General features: G+C 40.8%; 1 protein-coding gene across 5 annotated transcripts in view; it reads right to left on the reverse strand.

Moving 5' to 3' along the window:
* AFF2 (ALF transcription elongation factor 2) overlaps nucleotides 1-20,466 on the reverse strand; it is a 323,600-nt gene that overhangs the window by 141,054 nt on the left and 162,080 nt on the right. For all 5 annotated transcript variants that reach the window (XM_058032600.1, XM_058032601.1, XM_058032603.1 and 2 more), the window contains exon 4: nucleotides 4,954-4,998. In XM_058032600.1, coding sequence (XP_057888583.1) covers nucleotides 4,954-4,998 — 45 coding nt within the window. The remainder of the gene's footprint in view (nucleotides 1-4,953; nucleotides 4,999-20,466) is intronic.

A 20,466-nucleotide genomic window follows, 5' to 3' on the forward strand; every position in this document is an offset into this window, starting at 1 on the left:
TTTATACCAGTGTGGGAGGAAGAAGAATTCAATGAACTCAAATGAGATCAGAGGTCAGTGGAATTACCCCTTGATTTATATTGATGTGAGAGCAGAAACTGGTTCTGCCTCCATTGAGAAAATGCTGATAAAAAGCTTGAAAATGCAATGGCTTAGAAATTGCTAAGAAATTAATTGTTTTTATCCATCCAAATCTTTGTGTACATAAGCAAAGTCTGAAGGAAAAAAACAACTCTCAAAGCAGGCTATTACCCGTTCCATGCATGCTTTCAAAGGCTGCACGCCAGAGCAGGGACAAAGGCCACAGATCCACATTTACACTTGGGTTAACTTTTCAATCCATTTTTTCATTTCAATAGAAATAATAAATCACCTTATCCAGGAGAAAGACGCAGCTTGACACAAAACATACGGTGCTGGGCTATTTTTATAGCACACCTAAGACGTATAGGGATTCATTTATTTACTCAGCTATTTAAAAGTGGCTACTCTTACTCATTCTCTGGACAGCTAAATGCCAGGTTGCTAAGTTACTGTTACTTGACATCATCTCCTCCCCAACGTGTTCCCACATTTGACAGGTTCACATGATTTACTAGGCCAGTCAGCTCGTTATTCACTTGTCCAGTGACGTCTGGATAATCATTTTAAATTCACATCATGTCCTCCTCAGCAAGCCCCCAGACTCCACATGAAAATATTTAAACTACCCGTCAGCTACTAAGTGCATTTGTAACCACACTGGACAGCATACCTGTATTTTTCAAATTACAATTATTATAATTAGGCTTAGCATCATTCTTCAATGTTGTTTGTATTTTAGAAGAGAAAACAATTACTGAGGGGCAAATAATGGGCTGTATCTGTTACAGTCTAATTTTGCTATGTGAACAGCTCACTTCAGCTGAGGGTGAGACATATTAAATCTGTTAGAGCTTTCAATTGGCATGAGCAAGGTAATCCTACACATAATATGCAGAGTCAAGGGCATTTTCACCTGCTGATCAATTTACATATTCTCCCATGTCATTAGACAGGAGCTAGTCATCAGAAGACGACCATACAAATTACAGACTTCGCTCATTTAACTCCAGTCATTTTTACACTTATTACAATCTGAACCATATTTGGGATCTGTTTTGCTTCCAGACTGGAAAGCTTCTAATTAGTATCACAGCTGTCCACATACCATCAGAAGTCCATCTAGTTACTTGATGCCTTCCTACTGTGAATATGCACGTACAAGAATTCTTTTGTTCCTCTAAGCAGGGACGGATTTGCAGACAGCAGAGCCTGCCCGGGTGGTTACGATACAGCCACGAGAGCTGCAGTGCTGGGTTATGTCCAACTGACTGCCTGAACACCCAGCCCAAATTTCCAATTTATACTCTGAGTCCTCCAGAACATGTAGTTAAAAATAATTTCCTTTCTCTCCTGTGTGGGGTTGTGCAGCTATCAACTCTTTAGCCGGGGCAAACCAGGGCTAAGGTCCCTTCTGTGCTCTCCACAGACAGGAAAAGGATCGCTGCTTTTCACCCTCAGTGTCACCCACACACCTCCTTTCCCTGGGCCAGCACATGGCTCACATCACAGGCAGTGACAGCAAGGTACACTGATGGAAAGCACTGGTACAAGTGGCACAAGTAACAGCTTTGGAGACTGGTTGTAAATGTCAGCTCTCCCGCCCCATCTGCACTTTGGATCACAACATTTCAATGAACTCATTTTTCAGTGGATGCACATAGCAAGTGACAACTTAATTTAAATCTATATTAACAAAATGTGAATTACACGGACATACTTTTAATTGCCTGTCTTCTATATTATCCACACTTTCAAAACCACAGCATAGGCTGGAAAAATGACTCCAACACATTTTGGAACAGAAAAATATGTAGACCACCAGGTATTTGCCTTTTTCTTTCAGTTTGGTATTAGCAGCTTGTATTAAATGCAATCTGTGCTATCATTACTCTTTGGCCTTAGTTGCATAAGAGATGAGGATGATGATTACTATTATTATTTTTTATTATTATTTTTCACAACCTTCTCAGCCATCCTGGTTAGAAAAATAAAATCAGCAGGAGACTGGTCTGCCATTAACCTTTAGCTGTAGTATTGGGAACAGTCCTTAAACCATTTACACAAGATGACATAAGTAGCTAAGTGTTTCAGGAAATCTAAAGGACTGTGAAATTTTGTCTCTGAAGACTCAGAGGTCTGAATGAAGTCAAGACCTTTCCCCTCACTTGGTTGAAAATTTTAGAATATAAATTCAATTAAACCTTTTTTCTCCAAGATGGGAAAAAAAAAAAAAAAAGCAGAAGACAGATTAAGAATTACAAACCTCTACAATTACAGAAACCATTAATCAAGTTCAGCTTGAAAAAAAAACTGTGTAAAATCAGAGGTCACAGATCTTTGCAGGAGTACCTCTTCCTTGTAAAGTCTAGTAAGAAACCCTCGAGAGTTACTGTGTCTTTCTGAGGGATGGAACTGAACTAATTTCTCAACTTAAAAAAACAGAAAAAAAAATCAAAACCAGAAAAGAAAAAGCAAAATTCAAGGTGTGCATTGCTCCAAGGGTGAGTGCCAGGCAGAACACCCTTCTGCAGCTCTTTGGGAAGCAGACAGCAGACACAGCCCAGAGCAAAAACTGCCAGGGGTTGCCAACGGTTTGGTTGGGCAAAATGCACAGTTACAGCCAATTGCCCACTTTTGGGGCTTGGCTGTCTTGGAATTCTTTGTGTTTACCTCTGCAACATCCCTGATACGACAAAAATGTGAAAAATGTGGTGTTTTTACTGAGAGAAGCTGCCATGAGGGAGCTGAGACCCACACTCCCAAAAGTTCATCAGAGCCTATGTAAATGGCCCTGAAAGGCCAAGAAATACCTGCCAGGGCTGGAAACTTAATCCAGGTTCTCAAAGTGCAAGTTTCTGCTGAAACCAAGGGTCATTCCTTCATCTGGAGCAGCCAGCCTGAATCTTCTGACACAGTTTCCATGGGGAGCCCAAAGACTGGATTTTGACCACTGCTGGGCATCACATTCTCTTACTTATTTTCTCTCCATTGCCTGTCAAGTAGAATATGATACCCTGCATGCAGCCAAAACACATTTCCTGCTAGCTTGTTCTGCAGCATAAATTTAAGAATGGAGTAAAACACTGAGAAAACCCAGGTACTTCGAGTGCCAGGTGTGCTTCAGCACCACATGTGGCTGGAATCCTGAGCTGCTGCCCTGAGGGCATCCAGCTGGGGCTGGGGTCTGCTGGGTCTTTGCTGGTTTGTATCCCTTCTTCACAGGCCCATTAATGTCCTTGTGAGAGAGATCCCCAGAGACATGGAATCCTGCTAAATCCCTGCCCTCAAGAGTGTCCCCAAATTCAATGGCTCACTGGTGGCAGAAGCAGGGACTCTGCAGGTCATCCCTATTATCTAAAGGCAACAGAAAATCCTGCTCCAATCTCAACAGGTTTCAGAAGGAAGCCCAGCATATTGTGCTTGTTTGTTGACTCAAATGACAGTCATGGAGTAGGAAATAGGGTCACCATCGTGATTAGTAAAAAGACATTTCTGCTTCCTGTGATTAAACGAGCTCTTTCCACATTGAAAGTGTCACCTGGATGACTGATCCCTGAAGTTCCCCCATCACATTTTCTTTTGACGCTTTTTACTGAAAAGAACTGCTTTCCCCAGCCAGCAAGTCATTCATTCCAAATATAGTAATGAACCTAATTGAAATATATAAATGGAAGAAGACATTTTAAATGTACCAAGTACTTTGCAGAGCCTTTCAACATTTCCTTTGTTTTGCTCCCTTAGTGTTCTATGGGTAATAAACTTCTGCTCACTTTGAAGGTTGAAAGTAAATATTATTTATTTCCTTGCACTCATTGCTCCTGGGTGCTCATGCAGGATCTTCTCCCTCAAGGCAGGTCTACAGGAACACGCCTGCCTGCTGCCTCAATACACTTCTGCAGCAACGCTGCCACCCCATAAGGACATCTAGAGCAGCCCAAGATAATGTGTGTACAGAAACCAGGAGCAAGTTTTCCAAGCTATTTAACTCTGAATTGCAATGAATAGTGAGAAGCTTATTTTATTTTATAAGCAGAGTAAGTCTTTGCAAACAAGCTGGCATGACTGTTATGCATGATTTCAGGTCTGGGTAGGTCTGCAGCACTACCTCCAGTAGCAAGGACATGGCTGGCACAAATTCCCACTGAAATTTTAATCTCTTCTACACCATACATCAGCTGGTTGGCTGGCAATTCCAGGCAGGTAACTCTGACAGATGGGAAACTCAACCCATGAGGAGAAAAACCTAAATCTGAGAGAGGGACTGGTGGGTTGCAAAACTGCGCCCAGGCATATCTCACCCCAAAGTTGGGGTGTCTGAGGAAAAGCCCATCTTACACTTAGAGTAAGGCATACAGCTTGTGCACACTCCCTTTTTCTTATTACATGATCTTGTTGCAATTAAGCCATTCTTAGTTTGGAGTTGCAATTTTCTGTATTCAACCACTGACCACAGATCACAGAAAAAAACATGCCTGTAAGTCTTTAAAAAAGCCATGAATGATGAGCAATTGTAGTCTAGAGGAAGGAGGAAGGCTGTAGGTCAGCTTGTGAGTAGAAGAATTAAGGCAACTGCACCTCAGGGTAGGAGAGAAATGTGTCCTAAACTCAGGGACTGAGAGCTTGAAAAGAACAGGAACATGTGTAAATCCTGACTCGAACAAGCTGGCAGATGCAGAGTCTTAGGTGAACTGATCTCACTAAGGAGTACCCTGGGCCTATCCCCTGTCTGTGTCTCTTAATACAGACCCACTGATATGTTATTATTTAACTACAGTGTTAAAGACAGCCCTATAAACCCTCTCCTTGGAAGATGAAAATAACAGGACTACAATTATACAGGAGATAAAAAAAGCAAAGGGTATTACTTACCCGCAGTATTTCTTCCACACAGCTGGAGTCATTGGGAAGGGCAACCTAGGTTTAAAGAAAAAAAAGAAATGTTTAGTCAGGTGCTGGATGCAAAGTTCAACCACACAGGTGAACAGCTAACAAGCAACTGCCTCTGTTTGAAGACTGCTGTATCCATGCTTGCTGCCTACCAAATTTTCCAGTTCAGATCAACACAAATCATCAGCAGGACCCATTTTGTCAAAAGTTGTTTTTTTCTTCCACACTGCTTTGTGTTCCTAACGACACTTTTGAAGCAATAAAGTACTCTGATTTCCTCACAGTTGAGAACTGGCAGTGGAATTGCCTGAAACTTCTGTAATTGAAGAAGATCCCACTGTTACTCCTATCGGCAGCCTTCAGAGAGAGGGTGAGGTTTGCTTTAACTTGCCACATGCTGCAGAGAAGGACAGAGGTGATAACAGGAGAAAGCTGTTATCATCAACTATCTTATCCTACAGCTTAATAGGCTAACAGGCCAGACAGCTCTTAAAACTTAAATATATACTGTAGTAAAATACTGGTTGGACTGTAAGGGTGGTTGCTGATTTTGTTGTCCCTCACTCCATCAGCCTGTTGCAGGTTCAGTGTCCTCTGCAGCCTGCACAGCACACAGGTATCCGCCTTGAGAGGCCTGACAGCTGCTCCTTCCCCCCTTAAAAAGATTCAATTTATCTCTGCACCCAACCACACCCACACACATACAGTGATGTTGCTAATATATTCCAATTGAAAATACTTGTTAAATGGTACTTACAGCATTTGCCACAATCCCTCATTCTAAGGATATGAAAGAGCACAAAACCTTTAAATACTGTGAACAATTACAGAAACAACAGGCAGGTGTGACCTGTGTGTGCAGCCACTCTGTGGCACTTGCAGAGAGCTGTGGTGGGCTCTTATCACGGGGTAAAGCAGGAGAGGAAGAGACAATATTCAGGAAGGGACCAAAGCACAGGTGAGTCCTTTGTGCCATAAATATTCAGTGAGACTTTTCTGTCTGGTTCTTCTACCTTATTGCCCTTAGTAACTGGTTTGGTGAAAGACAGTCATGACTAAACTTAATCCCTGTCATCCTAATCTGCTATGGAGCTTGACCAGAGCACTGGCCATGGCCTTCTGCCTGCATTTCAGCCGGCACTAAGCTTCATGGATAAATCCACACAGCTACAGAAGTCAAAGACCACAGACACCTCTTAGATCACCAAGCTCATGCTCTGCTAATGTAGCAGATTTTCCCCATATCTTATAGTACTATGGCTAGTCTGACCCAAAACTGTAGGGAAATGGGTCTCCCATTTCTTCCCTTAATAAAGTATGGAGTGTTGTAAACTACTTGGTACTTTCTTTATCATGGTTAAAATTTTGTTTTCAGTGTCAACTCAGCTTTTCTGTAGAGCTCTTCCCACTACCAGAAGTAATCCATTACTTCCCTTCACATTTACACCATACACAGACATGACATGAACTTTTTTTCAAATGCTCTATGTTCAACTTTTACCTTCTTTCCTGATAAACCAGATTTTCCTCCCCTTTGGCTTATTTCATCACTGTTCTCTGAATTCCCAACAGTTCAGCAGTATCTTGGTAAAGGATTACCCAAGTGAATATGACTACACCACAGGGATATTAATGATTTTTATCTATTATAGATTATAATATTCCACAATATCACCTTAAAACTGTCAAACAACCAAAAAAAGAGCCTTACCTTTTGTCCCCAGTTTCTACTCTGCTCAAATTACCTAACAAGCCTGGCTGAGAACTGCCCACGTGTGGGTAGCATGAACTGCAACAGGCATGCAGTCCACCCTTACACGACAGGACTTGGACTTGATGGGACTTCCTTCAACTCCCTACTTTTCACTTAAATTACTTTTTTCTCTCTCAATACTTTGAAGTTCTCTGCTCCTCTGTGTTTTCCATTCCTCATGCCAGCTCCCCATTCAGTGAGGAATATGGTTAATCAAAAGGTTAGCAAGCAGGGGTATTGCTGCACTGTGCAGTGGGACAGAACACGTGTCTCCAATACACGCCTCATTTTTTTCGTTGAAAAACTAATATGTTGGAATATGAGAAAACAAAACAAACAGTCCTCCAAAAAGCTCACAGTGAACACATCAACCGCAAAATTTCTCACCACAGAAACAGGAGCAGCCCCAAATCCAGCTGAGTGAGTCAGACTGGGAAGAGTGAGAGCAGCAGAGGTACAGAAGCTCTCTTTATTTAACACCCTTCCTTACCATTACACATGCCAGCTGCAATGGTTAGCCGAGGTACCACGTGTATTTCTTTGTTTAGAAAAGTGATGACTGTGTCCCTCACTATTAATACAGGACAGAGCATATTCTTGGTTATCTCTCAGCCCTCTCCCAATTCACAGCCCTGTTTATGTTACTTCAGAACTAATGATGATAATAACAGTAAACATACAATTTTACTTTAATAAAGCCCACTATATATTATGCAATTGTAACCAGCTTCTGCTGGCAGCACTTGCTAATAACTTTAAATGCTCATGCATCAATTTAATTGTGTTAATGGCAAAGAAGATTTTAATAGCTTGACAGAACTTTTGTTCCCTTTGGCATTGCTTTGTTTTGAATCATTGGTATAAAAGTGATGCAAGATGTCAAAGTGCTGTGATTGTCATATAGGGAGATCCAAGTAGAAGAGAGCACAAAGAGGAAAACATTTAGATTGATGCAAACATTAAAAGAATAATTATTACAACATGGCTATCAGAGAGAAGATCAATGTATGAGTCTTTCAGTACATTACTATTAATGGATTTCTAAAGAAATGAGACCATTTTTCTAAATTCATGCTGCAGTTGCACATTATAAGAGACTTGAAAGGCACAGATCTATTAGAAATTTAGAGTGTCTTGGAAAAAAAAAGAAAAAAAACAACCTCTCAACCTTTCAAAGTGTGAATTAAAAATTGCAAGTTTAATTGTCCATAAACACTCATGTTCAGCTAACAAGTGTGAGCGGGCCCACATGGCACACCATGGCATCCAAGCACAGATTCACTGGGACAGAATGAAACAGAGCAGATACAATATTCATCACTTCCCCAAGCGCTAGTGCTACAACAAATTGTTATTAGAACTGCCATTAATAAACTGCCACGATCCTCTTGTAGTTTAGTCAAGATTGGACATTTATCCCATACTGCTACTTTCCTAATCTAATAAAAATCAAGCATTTTAGGACCCATTACATGATTCTCCATCCCCTCCCTCTCTTCTTCAGCTTTCATCACTAATCGGAGTCTAGAAAGGAGAGCACAGTTTGCACTTGTGCATGCTCTTGGTGCTTTTCTTCCTTTATGAGCAGCATGGTCTAGCTCAGCTGAAAGGACAGATTCCAGGAATTTGGCTTCTGCAAGACTGAGTGGTTGCAATTCACATCATGAGCTCTTCTCTCAGCCAGCAGTGCATTCACAAACCCCAGACTGAAATACAGCACATAAGCTGCAGACAGACGTCCTGAGGTAATAAAACTTCAATCAAAGCAAGGAGATTTCACAACAGCTACATGCTACACTGAACTCATCTTCCAATTTCCTTTTAATCTGGCACACCTCTTTTGCATCAAAATGCTTCATGTTTACTTTTAAATATTGCTTGCTAAAAAAAGAAAAAGAAAAAAAGAAAAAAAGAAAAAGAGAAAAAAAAAGGAAAAAAGGAAAGGTCAGATGGTCAAATATTCCACCTAATACAAGCCAGTATTCTACAGCTTTCTTCACTTTTTGGTCTCACAGGAGAGAGGAGAGAGCTTAAATGATGTGGAACCAAAGGGTTTAATGTATGGCTTGGGTGGCTCAGTGCTGAACTTTAAAGGGAGGGAAGGAGGGCAGAAATGTAAGAGTGAGGGAATAGTAGCCTTTAATGTTATACAGATCAAATGACATTGGGTGAATGGTTACAATATCTGATGAGTCACGTTGGTCTAACCTTCCATTTATTCATTCTACAGTTCCTTGACTACTCTTACCTCCTGGACAATTTATAACCTGCATGAGATCAGATTTTGTTTTCATGGCACAGAAATATCATACAAAGACTCTTTTCCCTGTAATTTACATCCAACAGCAGATATTTCTCAGAAATGTTAGCAACACAATCTTCCATCAGACTTGTGAAAATAGTTCTGAAAATTCAAATGCAGTGCCATAAAGCAGAAATACACCATGAATAATGTCTTTGCCAGAAGTGACCGACTACATTTTCATCTGTATAAACTGTTCATGAACAATCCCCCTGGTTTTATTGACACACAATTGGCATTCAACAAGTAATCTCTTCTTCCTATCTTTGTTTTATTGAAAAGGTAAGTGTAGCATGGAAAATGAATGTAGGAGTCCACTCATTTCTTGCACATGAGCACCTATGTGCTTATACATCAAGAGCTCAGCTTTCCTTGTCATCTCCTTTATCAAGGAATCCATTTTGACTCTGGGGAAATGAAGCTCGTGCTACTGTTTACTCCTTCAAACACAAATTGATTTTTCACTTGCCAGCATGAAAAGATCCTGTGTGTGAGCCTTGATTGATCATTTCCAGTGTGCACCACACAGTGATATCAGGAAAGCACTTAGAAAACCAGAAACAGCAAAAGGAGGACAGTCAGCAGAGGCCTTGTCCTCTGAGTACCTTCAGCTCCTGCCAGGCTTCTCATTAACAGAGAGTGCTTGGTTTCTCTGATTTTCTTCTGATTGATACAAGTGGGAAATGAATGGGGCAGTACTAAGACTAGCAGAATTTCCAGATACAACACACTGGACTGGATGGTGTTTTAACATCCTCCCAACCTGTATGAACCTATGGTTCAATTCTTGCAATACCTATTACAAATCTGAGAACATGCAATACTTCAGCTGCACTTGTCATACACACCCATGTCTTTCCAGCACCACCTTTCCTTTGGCTGCCATCAGTATTTTCTTGCACACTCAGGCTTCATATCTCCAATGCTCCGACATTCCCCTCAGCTGCCATCTGACTACACATTTCTCCTCCTGAGAAGATTGTTCCATTTTTACTTCAAGTAAAGTTCACACCGCTGCTCAGAGCCCACTGCCCAAAGCTCCTTGGAATGTTTCACAGCTCATGATCCTGCTTCCTTTCTCAACACTATGTCCAAAAAGTGTCACTCGTGTTAAAGACACCTGGAACACATGCCAGCTAATCTCACCAGCTGGGAGGCTCTTGGCTCTTCCTTACTAACCTCAGTGTAAGTGGGTAAGAATGGAAGCAGCAAAAGAGCAAGGAATGAATATTGCAAGCTGACAGTAGGGTTTCTCTGGTTTATTTGATATTTGTGGAGATATCACCAGCATACTTTAGGGCTGTATGTTTGCATTTTAGAGGAAACTGAATGAAGTCAAACATGGTGGTATTAAAAGAAAAAACAAACAAGCCCAAAATTGCTCCCTTGGTATTCAAATACATACATGTGTTTTTCACAGGCTTATTCATTTTCAAGGGAGCCATTTGTGGGTCTTAAATAATGCATATGCACTGTTTTCTTTTAGTGCTTCCACCATCCTGGAACCAAAATACCATGAGAAGACTACATTTCCCATTATTTTAACCCCAGAAATATCTCCTGGGGCTTACTAAAATGTCTGTGGATATAGATACTTTTCTCATATATAAAAAATTAGGAGAGAAAGAAAAACTATTGCCTAAAACAAAATACAGAATGCTGCTCCTCTGTTCTCCTTTAATACAAATACTGCAGAAACTGTGTAAAATATGCATTTACTGGAGAACCTGAAAACACAGAGGAGTTTTAAGGAGTGAGTCAATTCATTTGTTAAGCTAAGGCAGCCTGGTCTGCAGTCAGAGCTGCTTGTCCAGAGGTGGCCAGAGAAGTTTATGCCTTTTCCCCATAGTAGCTTATCTAGGAAAAACAACTTACTAGTGTGGTCCAAAACATGACTGAATCAGACTCACACTGATTTCAGTGACCTTCCTAAAAGATCTCTAGCCCAGAAGCCAAAGCTGCTCACAATGGGTACCTTTAGCTTCATTCAAAACCCAGTGACTCTTGAATGCTCCTCTCCAAGGGCCAGACAGACCTGTGCAGTCACACCAGAGGGTGACTAACCCCATACTGAAAGGGATTCAGTTTCATCTCCCTACAAAGAACTCAGCTTACAATGACCTTTTTTACCAGTCTGAGTAAGCCCAACTATATGTTTTTCCACTGAGCAAGCCCAATGTTTTTTCACTGGCATTTAGTTCTGCTACAGCAACTCTTAAACCAGACTGACCTGGATGTGACAATTATACTTTTCTTGTTCTTCTCAGTATGTGTTGAATTTAGTTCATTTTTTTCTTTTTTAATTTCTTTAGTGTTTTCTTTTAACAACACCATTTCAGTGTTGATCAGCATGAAACAGCTTCCATGAAAGTACAATATACTGATGCTCAATTTAAACACAATGGTTCACCATTGTTTTCATTCAGTAAATTGCCAAACTCTATTAGAGAGGGAAGACTGATAAAGTGATCTCTTACTTCAAGGTCTCCAGGGAGTTTCTTAATGTAGGTAAAGCTGCACACTTTACTTATGGAATATTCCGAATGTAGTATTTTAGAAAATCACCATAGTGATAGTACCAGAGTATCTGATAATGCCAATATTAAGCCAGGCCTCAACAAAAGTGACTTTTGCAGTACTTAATTTATGATCAAAACACTGGCTTGCATAAAGGCTGTTACAACCATTTAATATTGGCAAAGAGCAAGGAAATTTGGAATGACAAATTTCTTCTTCTTCCTTCCTCTCTTTCAACTTCAAGTACCTATTTGCTTACATAAAATACACACATTTTCTTATGTGCTTTGGCATTTTCACCTTATTCTGGAAAACATTACCTTATACGTTTCCACTAAGTGATGACAAAAGGTGCCCTGACCTCAAATGCCACCGTGCACTTGTCCACTTGAAACATCAAAGCCTGACTAACAGACTGTGCAACCCTCTGCTGCAGTGAGATATGTGGTGTGGCAGAAATAATGATCAAGTGTCTGTCTCTTGTCTTCCTTTTGCCAGTGTGAATGAAATGTAACTTCTCCTAAGACAATGAAGCAGTATAAAAGGCATGAAGGGAGCTTGGCTTACAAGTCCACTTGCCCTCAGTTAGGGGGAGGTAAATTAGAAACCATATTTATTCTCAGTGTAACTCCTTGGGTAGAACCTCTTGGAAATCATGCAAAATCCTTTACTCTACAGACACAGCTGTCTAAATTTAATATAAGTTGGAACTGGATCTCCTTTAAATCTATTTCACATTAGTGGAATGTGGTGTCCATTCCCAGTATGTGCCAGCATAAGAGCAGCATCAGGCAGGAGCTGTGTAAATTCTGGCTAAAATATTATCAAAGTCACCAGGTCAGAGTGTGGCCATGGCAATGGGACTAAAGCTTTCCTGATGCCAGTGAGGCTCCATTAGTGTAACCTAAAGCATTATTTGACCCTGGGAATTCAGACTGTAACATTTCTTTGGAGGTTTTAAAGAGGAACCTTCTTAAATGTGTGTTTACATCTGACAGTACCCCTACTGTGGCTACAAGGATGCAGTGGGTGTTGCGTTGGTTACCTGCTTCATTTCTGCTTTTTAAAGCAGGTATGAATGTCCTCACAGAAAAATGCACTCCTGGGTATAATTTGCGCAGCAGCTCACACAGCTGTGAGGCCCATGCTGGGACCCAAACTAATTGCACTGAGCTTGTTTGCAAATGAGTTGTTTTCATACATCCTTCCACCACAGTCACAACTTGCAAGCCATGACCTCAGACTGTCTTCAAAATAAAGGGCCAGAATTCAAAGGGCAAAGCAGGGCTGTTCCTGCTCTAAGGGAAACAAATGTATTTTGAAATATCTTGGGGTTTAAATACCAATATGTTAGCATAACTGATCTACAGAGATAAATTTTTAACACAAATTTCAATCAAATAAATTGAATTCATATAGGAAATAAAAGCTATTTTCCTTTTATTAATATAAAGTAGTACAATTATTGAATGTGTTTTTATTGTGATTGCATCCAAACTCAGACTACATTAAGAGCCAGATCTTATGCTCATTAAATAGTGAGACACACAATTATCCCAACTGCCACTGAATGTCATGGTTATCTACAAAAGGGGAGTTAAATAACACTTTTTGGACAGTACAGAACTTAGAACAAGGAAAATCTGATTTTGAATGGGATCTTTATGGCCTCTCTTTTAGTTACATTTCTAATTAAAATGCTTTGATCTATTAATGCCAAGGGACACTGCTAAATGTATTCAATGCAGAAGTTGCATACTTTTCCTGAGCTCCCCAAATCTCTTAGATCTGTGTGCACTTATGCTGTGTGCAGTTAAACTGCTCACTAAAATGAAAAGATATCTAAGAATAACTCACTTCCATTAGATTTATAAATCACATTAATTAATTCTACATCTCCAGTGGTGTAGAGACCAAACTCTAATGCGAGATCTAATTAAAGAAAAGGGAAAAAAATTGCAATTGAAACACAGAAGTAACTGTTTAGCCTCAAATTAATGAGGCGCTATGCTAAGCAAGAATGTCCATAAATCCCTAATGAGGATTTTAAACACATTAAAACTTCCTAATACAAAGTGTTTGCCTTCCTTTTATCCAATAACAAATAAGCCAATAATTTTCTGCCTCTAAATGACACTATTAACTGTCATGGCATGTTTTATTTGACAAACCCTCCATTCAAATACAGTAAAACCAATTAATTTGCCTGCTGTGAAATGTGTTTCTTGATAGCTTTTATGTGATTTTTCTTCTCAAAGAAATGTAAATAGGAAGTCAATGTAGGTGCCTGATTTTGCTTAAAAATACGATGCAATAACTATAGATTTTCTAGTCAGTTTGCATTTCAAATGAATTGAAAGATAACCTCCATTTTCAGGTCATCAATCACATAATGGTCTCCTGATAAGTAAACAGTTACAGAGTAATAGTTTTATTACCAGTGAAATGGCCCCATATTTGAGCTGTGATAGTTGCAAAATTACCACTTTGTTCCTTTCTAAATAATGGTTTGCAGTGGGGCCACTTGGCCTCTGCCACCCCTGGCACCCACCACGGGCAACACCGACAGCCCTCTGAGCCCACTACAATTAAACCACGCGTCTTGGAAGGGTGAAGATGGTGATGTATTACATTTTTTTTTTGGTCAGAAAAATCTATAGAACAAATAAAAGATAATTCTGTGGTTTCAATGGTCCCCTGGGCCCCACTTAGCAGATCTCAGCAGAGCAAAGCATGACCGTGTTACAACTGCCCCACATTAGGCAGTACCTGAATCTCTGAAACTCTTTGAAGGTTTTGCAGCTGGGAGGATCAGCCTGCTAAAAAGTACATGTCACATGTCAGAAACAGACTTTTGGCTGTGCCCACTCCGAGAACTGAAGGAAAAGCAGAGGCTAACAACCTGCTTTATGGGGCCTAACTGAATGCCAGTTAATCTTTACAACATATGGACATTCTCACCAGCTCTTGCACTGCATCACGATCACGTGAACGCTGTGGTTTCTTTGCCTTAAGATGGAAACCCAACTGGAAAAAATCCCATGACACCCCCCCCACACACACAGAACAAGGAATTAAATAAAACAAAGATCTACCAGTGCTGAACAGGACACAACCACTCATTTATTTAATCATCTGTAATGGATTACCAAGCAGAACTGTGTAATTTATGTAGTGTGCCATGACAGCTGATTTTCAATTTGCACTGTCCTGTGTGTTTCTTATTGAAACAAGCAAAGCAAATCTGGGACTGTGCTGGTGGAGCAGTGCCAAGGCTCCTGACACGAGAGCAGGGCTGGGGACAAGTGGGGCTGGGATGGATCAAAGGCAGCAAAAGTGCTCTGGAGCTCTGTCAACCACTGTCCCCATAACTGAAACACAGCCCCAAGCCCACATTTGCTTCTTTTTCCCAACAGAAATTCCTGTTACTATTGCTACAAATTTTTGCATGGTGACATTTTCACAGGGATGTCTGGAGAAGCAATTTATATTTATACATTATCATCATACAGAATTATATAAGTATTCAGATAAGAGAAAAATGCATTCTGCAAATATCTGTATTTTGCTACTTAACCACAATCTTATTTAATAAGCTTAGGAATTGGATTGCAGCTTCAAAAAAGTAAATTGAAGAGACCTCTTGCCCTGCCTCAACAGTGAGAAAAACATGGTCTTTCTATACACTCTCAGCTAATAAAAATTCCCAAATTAAACTTTAAAAATATTTAAGTGAACTATCCTTGACACAGTGAAATATCAGGAAATCAATTTCAAGCTGATTGAAATCAAGCTTTTGTGCTTAAGGTACTGCATATTGTAACCTGCATTTTACTCACTTTGCAAGCAGTGTTCCTGAATGCTGAACTAAGCTCCAGCTCTCCCAAATGCAGCTGTCTGCATCTAATTTCGATCACAAAATGTAAATAAAAATATTTATATTTTTGAAAACAATCTGATATGATATCCCACATCAACAACTTTTACCTCTACTTCTTAATCGAGACATTGAATTGGACTAAGACCACCTGACATTATTTCACTTCTGACCTTTTCAACTGTCAAAGCAGACAGATTTTTATCCTACAAGATTCGAGCCAAAGCCTCAAAGGTGCAGTGCCAGAGCATTAATCCATTTCACTAGACAGTCATTGAAATTATAATTGAAAGTTCAACTTACTTTAGCATTTTATGCTGAAATACTTCTGGCAGCCCAGGGCAGAAAGTCGAAATCTGGTTTCCAATGGAGACCATTTCCAATGGTTTTTAAATGCTGGCAGTGAAATTCCTTATTGTCAAAGAGATCAGCAGATGCCTGCTTCCATTAATTTACTTTCTGTGACTGCTGCTCACTTCAGGAAGTCTTTCTTTACCTAAGGATGCTGACCTGCTGCCAAATCCCATCAGAAATGGTCTAGGAAAGATACTGATTTCTTAGGAGACTGGGCACACCCCAAGAAAAGCCCCTACAGCAACCAGGGCAGATCTCATCCCTCCATTTATTCTGACCAATGGCATAAGCAGAAAAACAAATCTGCACAAAAGACATGACAGAGGCCTGTAAGACATCCAAATTCAAGCTAAATAACCTGACCTATGTGCACCACACTATCAAGAGTACCTTCAGAACCTGAAGGATCACTAGACAGCTTTTCCTCTTCACCATAAGGTGTCATAAAGGCAAAAGGAATCTGAAATTTTGAATCTGAACATAACAGAACCACTTCAACTAGTCAGTGGGCTGTAAATCCTTTGTTCTGGTATTCTGGAGCTGCCCAGAGGTCTCCGGCCAGGAAGCTCCATATAAAGAGCAGTTTTTTTAGTCTGAGACTAATCTCAAAAGCTATCTAAACAAGCATTTACGTTAACTTAGAAGATATGTTTCATAAAGCCTAAACACTTTTTTCCTAATTTTTGAAGTTGGGATTGAGTAGTAATTCTTTATCCTAATTCTGGCATCTTATCCGGAGGGTAAAAAGGCTTCCTGTTTGGGAGGAGGAAGGGAGAAAAGGGAACATGAGTTCTAATACCTGTTATGCAATGATGGGTCATTTTATCAATGCTTTCTAGACTACTGTTGTACTTGCTCTATAAATTCTACTGTCTTTATCTGCACAAGGCCCCTTAAATCCTTAGTGCCAGGATATGAACCCGTTAATTCAAAGCACTGAGAAATAATTCTGCAGCAATGCATGAGCAGTGGGAAGAAAGCCACATTTACAGGGAGGGTGCTGGGTCTCCTTGAGGCACAGCCATCTCAGGGCTCAGCTCTCAAAGTCACACCATTAAGGCAATGAGAAAACAGACCAGGACAATGCAAATCTCACAGAGGGCATTGGAGACAAATACCAGAATTGCAAGGTACCTTTGGGACATAAGCAGTGACATTAGCAAACCTTCTGTACCCTTGTGAAGGGTGACTTGGCACTTCCTGCTTCAGCACCTTTAATTACTTTGCTGTTGCCAGCCTATCTGAGGTGTCTCCCACTCTGCACGTGGGTATTTGTGTGTGTAACTGAGTGTGTATTTCTCCTTTCCTTTCCTCCTCCTTAGATCTCAGTGGCAAGGATCACCTATGGATCTCTGGGCTGCTGCTAGGGTTATTTCACACACAGTGTGATGCTCCTGCAGCACTTGATGTCCAGGTCCTGAATGCAACTCAAGCAGCAATTGCTCTCTGGATCTGGGCTCTTACCCAGTTTCCTGCACTGCACTCAACTCACAAACTCTGTCAGTGACCAGGCACAACTCTCATGCCTGCAACAGGATCAGGACACGAGTGCTTTAACATCAAAGAAAACAGTCAATTTCAAACACTTTTATTTCACAAAAATATTCTGATAGAATTTATTACAGTAAAAGATAAAATCATTTTGAAGCCACGGAGAGAATCTGAGAATTTTCATTTTGCTAGATGTGTACTGCAGCTTTGGGTTAGTTAGTTAATTAATGCTGCATTTCTATGTTTAGACATTTGGAGAAACAAAAAGAAGCAACAGATAACTTTGCCACCACCTAGGTATAGCAAGAAAGAGTGGCTTGGAGCTGCTGAGCAGGATGGTGTCATATAGGAGTGACACACATACACAAAGCTGCATACAACTGGAGATTCCTGACTGCTGTAAATGTCAATCCTCAATAAATAGTTTGACCTTTTTTATCTATTATTTCCATTTTATGACTGAAATCAGGTCTGACACACAGAGCATTTCAGGGGAATAAAGGCAGCTTGGGGATGACTTTGCAGTCTCATGTCTCACATCACACCCCTGAAATGCATCATCTCCCTAGAAGGACAATGCTGTCTTGGTGCTTAAGTCTCAAGGACCTCCAGCATCTGTTTGCTGGCTGACCTAACAAGGCAATGAGCCCATTATCAGCATGCTCTGAAAGCCAAGGAGGTTTCTTTCAGTGGAACTGCTTAAAGCACATAGCAGCTTCATCTTAGAGAAGTCATTCTTTAGGCATTTAATTGAGATATTCCATGGACAGTGTCACCTTCTGGGTGAACCCACTTCTGCACTGACTACAGACAGAGGCCAGGGTCACCACTGGGCTTAATTGGGGAGTCTCAGCTAAGGACCGAAAGTTAGGTGAATTAAACATGGATCACAAACCCCACAACTGTGCAGCAGACTCGTGTGCCAGGCTGAATTCACAGGGTAGAAATGGAAACAGATGGGGAATAAATTCCCCATCAGACAGTGACTTGGAGATCTGAATGTAAGATTGAGAGCCAACCACTTCTGTTAGGCCAGACAATGAGCAATTTGTTGCTTAATTATAATTTTGAATTGGAGGGAGGAAGGGGAATTGCTTTGATTTGGATTTAAAAGAATATTTTAAAAACCTTACAGAAAGATGAAATTTTGAAGTTATTTGATTATTAAAAAAAAAAAAAACCAAAACAAAATGGAGGGGTTTAACTGATTTCAACCTGTTAAACCACTTTCATGAAGGAAACAAAACAAAATAATGGCAGAAGCTCCATAAAGAAACAATTCAGAATTTGTTTTAGTAAATATTAAAGCTAATTAGGAAAATGCCCAAATGTCTGCTCCTGAAATGTCTGCTCTTGATTGTCACAATTTCCTAGAATTTTTAAAACCCAATAAAATAAAACTATATTAAAAGAAGAGGCAGCACTGCTAAATTTGATCTTTCAGTGTAGAAACTGTGTCCCACAAGTTGCAGAGCTGCAAGGCTCAATTTCAGGCTTTCCTCACCAACAATTTTGCCAGTGGGATAACAGAAAATCCAGTTTCCCTTCCACATACAACTCAGTTTATTAAAATCACAGCATTGTTGCAGGGCTAAATGTGTGGGTGGTGTTTTGTCACAAATGCTTCTGTTTGTGTGCAACCAGTAAGCTCAACAAAATGAAATGGAAGAAACTCTCAGATATTATCAAATTGCCAGATTTTTCTCTTTGGCTTTTCCAGAGAACAGCCCTGCTTTAACTGGATGAAGAGAAAAAGCTTTTGTATCTGAAATGGCCAGAAGAGAAAAGGAGCTGGCAGAATGATGTCTTCCTAGGTGAGGAGAGTCCAAGACTTAATTCCATGTGTCAGCTCAAGATAACACACAGTCATATGCACATGATCTCATCAGCCCTTCAGGAGAGAGGATTTCACTTGATGTTTGGTAATATTATTTTAGAGGCTTTCTTAATATGCTTGCAGAACACATAAACAAGGAAAAAATGCCATGTAAACCTCAATCTAGATACCACTTAAAGGGATATGTAGTCATTATAATCAGAGTAACTGCAGCATTATTAATTGTGAGAGAAAAAACAAGGAAAGGACAATCAACCCATAGGAATTCCATGTTGACAGAAGCACCCACTGTCTATCATCACTGTTCACATCTCTCCCAAGCCTATCTGCAGCCCCATGTTTATACATGTGCCCCACTTGGGCCAGCAGTGTACCCAACATGAACCAGCTCTGTGTGCTATTCAATAAAACAGGGTAAAAAACGTTCCTGCTGCCACCTCTGCCCTGCCACCAGGAGCTGCCTGGAGGGCTCGTGCCCATCCACCCTCCCTGGCCTACAGCAGCCAGGCTGTTCCTGGTACAGCACTGGGGCAGGTTTTGCAAAAAGGCATCCCAGAGCTTTGCTCTGACTCAAAGGGAATTCAGGGTCAGTTACTAGATCACTTCTCATTTCTTGAGACACCGTAGGCATTTCCAGTGCTCCTGCCCTGGATGTCTCTCTGCAGGGACCCCAGGCAGGGGTTCCCTAGCAGCCTCAGGGCAAACCTGACCTGGTTTCTGTTGCCTTCCCCAGCTCCATCAGGGCTCACTGGTGCAGCAGCACAACCTGAGCTGCCTCACACGAGTGCCCTTTGGCTCCCACTGGAGCAACCTGCCAACCTAAAATGCAGGAGCTGGCCACACCAGCAAATGGGGTCAGGCAGCTTTGGAAAGTTTTCTTTTAAATAACAAAAGAGAAAAACTTAGGAGTTGATTCTCTGTTGTAACATGACAGCCAGAAGGGAGGTAATAAAACTGTGCTGGCAGAAGCTCCCTTCTCAGAGATGGCCTGGCCAAGCTCACAGGGCTGCCAGTCCCTGCTGAGCCATGTCCCTGTCCCTGCTCCCCTGCAAACTGCCACCCCTGCCCAGAGCCTGCTCAGGCCCCCAAACACAGCCCCAAGCCACCCTCAGCCTGCCCTCAGCAGGGTCAGGAAAACTAACAATCAGAGCTTTCTTTTCAGCCATGAAAGCATAAACTCTGCAATGCTTGACAGCAGCTTGCGCTCCCAGCAAAGCCATCAGCCTTTCCAAGCCTTAGGAAGGGACAGAGATACTTGTGGGATTTTATATAAAAAGTCATAAGTTTGTGTAAATACTCAGATGATTTCCATATATGCCCACTAGCCGCACAATGAAATAATAAATTATTTCAATAAATGACAT

Source organism: Melospiza georgiana, chromosome 12 (assembly GCF_028018845.1).
Source record: "Melospiza georgiana isolate bMelGeo1 chromosome 12, bMelGeo1.pri, whole genome shotgun sequence".
In the NCBI taxonomy this organism is placed as follows: Eukaryota; Metazoa; Chordata; class Aves; order Passeriformes; family Passerellidae; genus Melospiza; species Melospiza georgiana.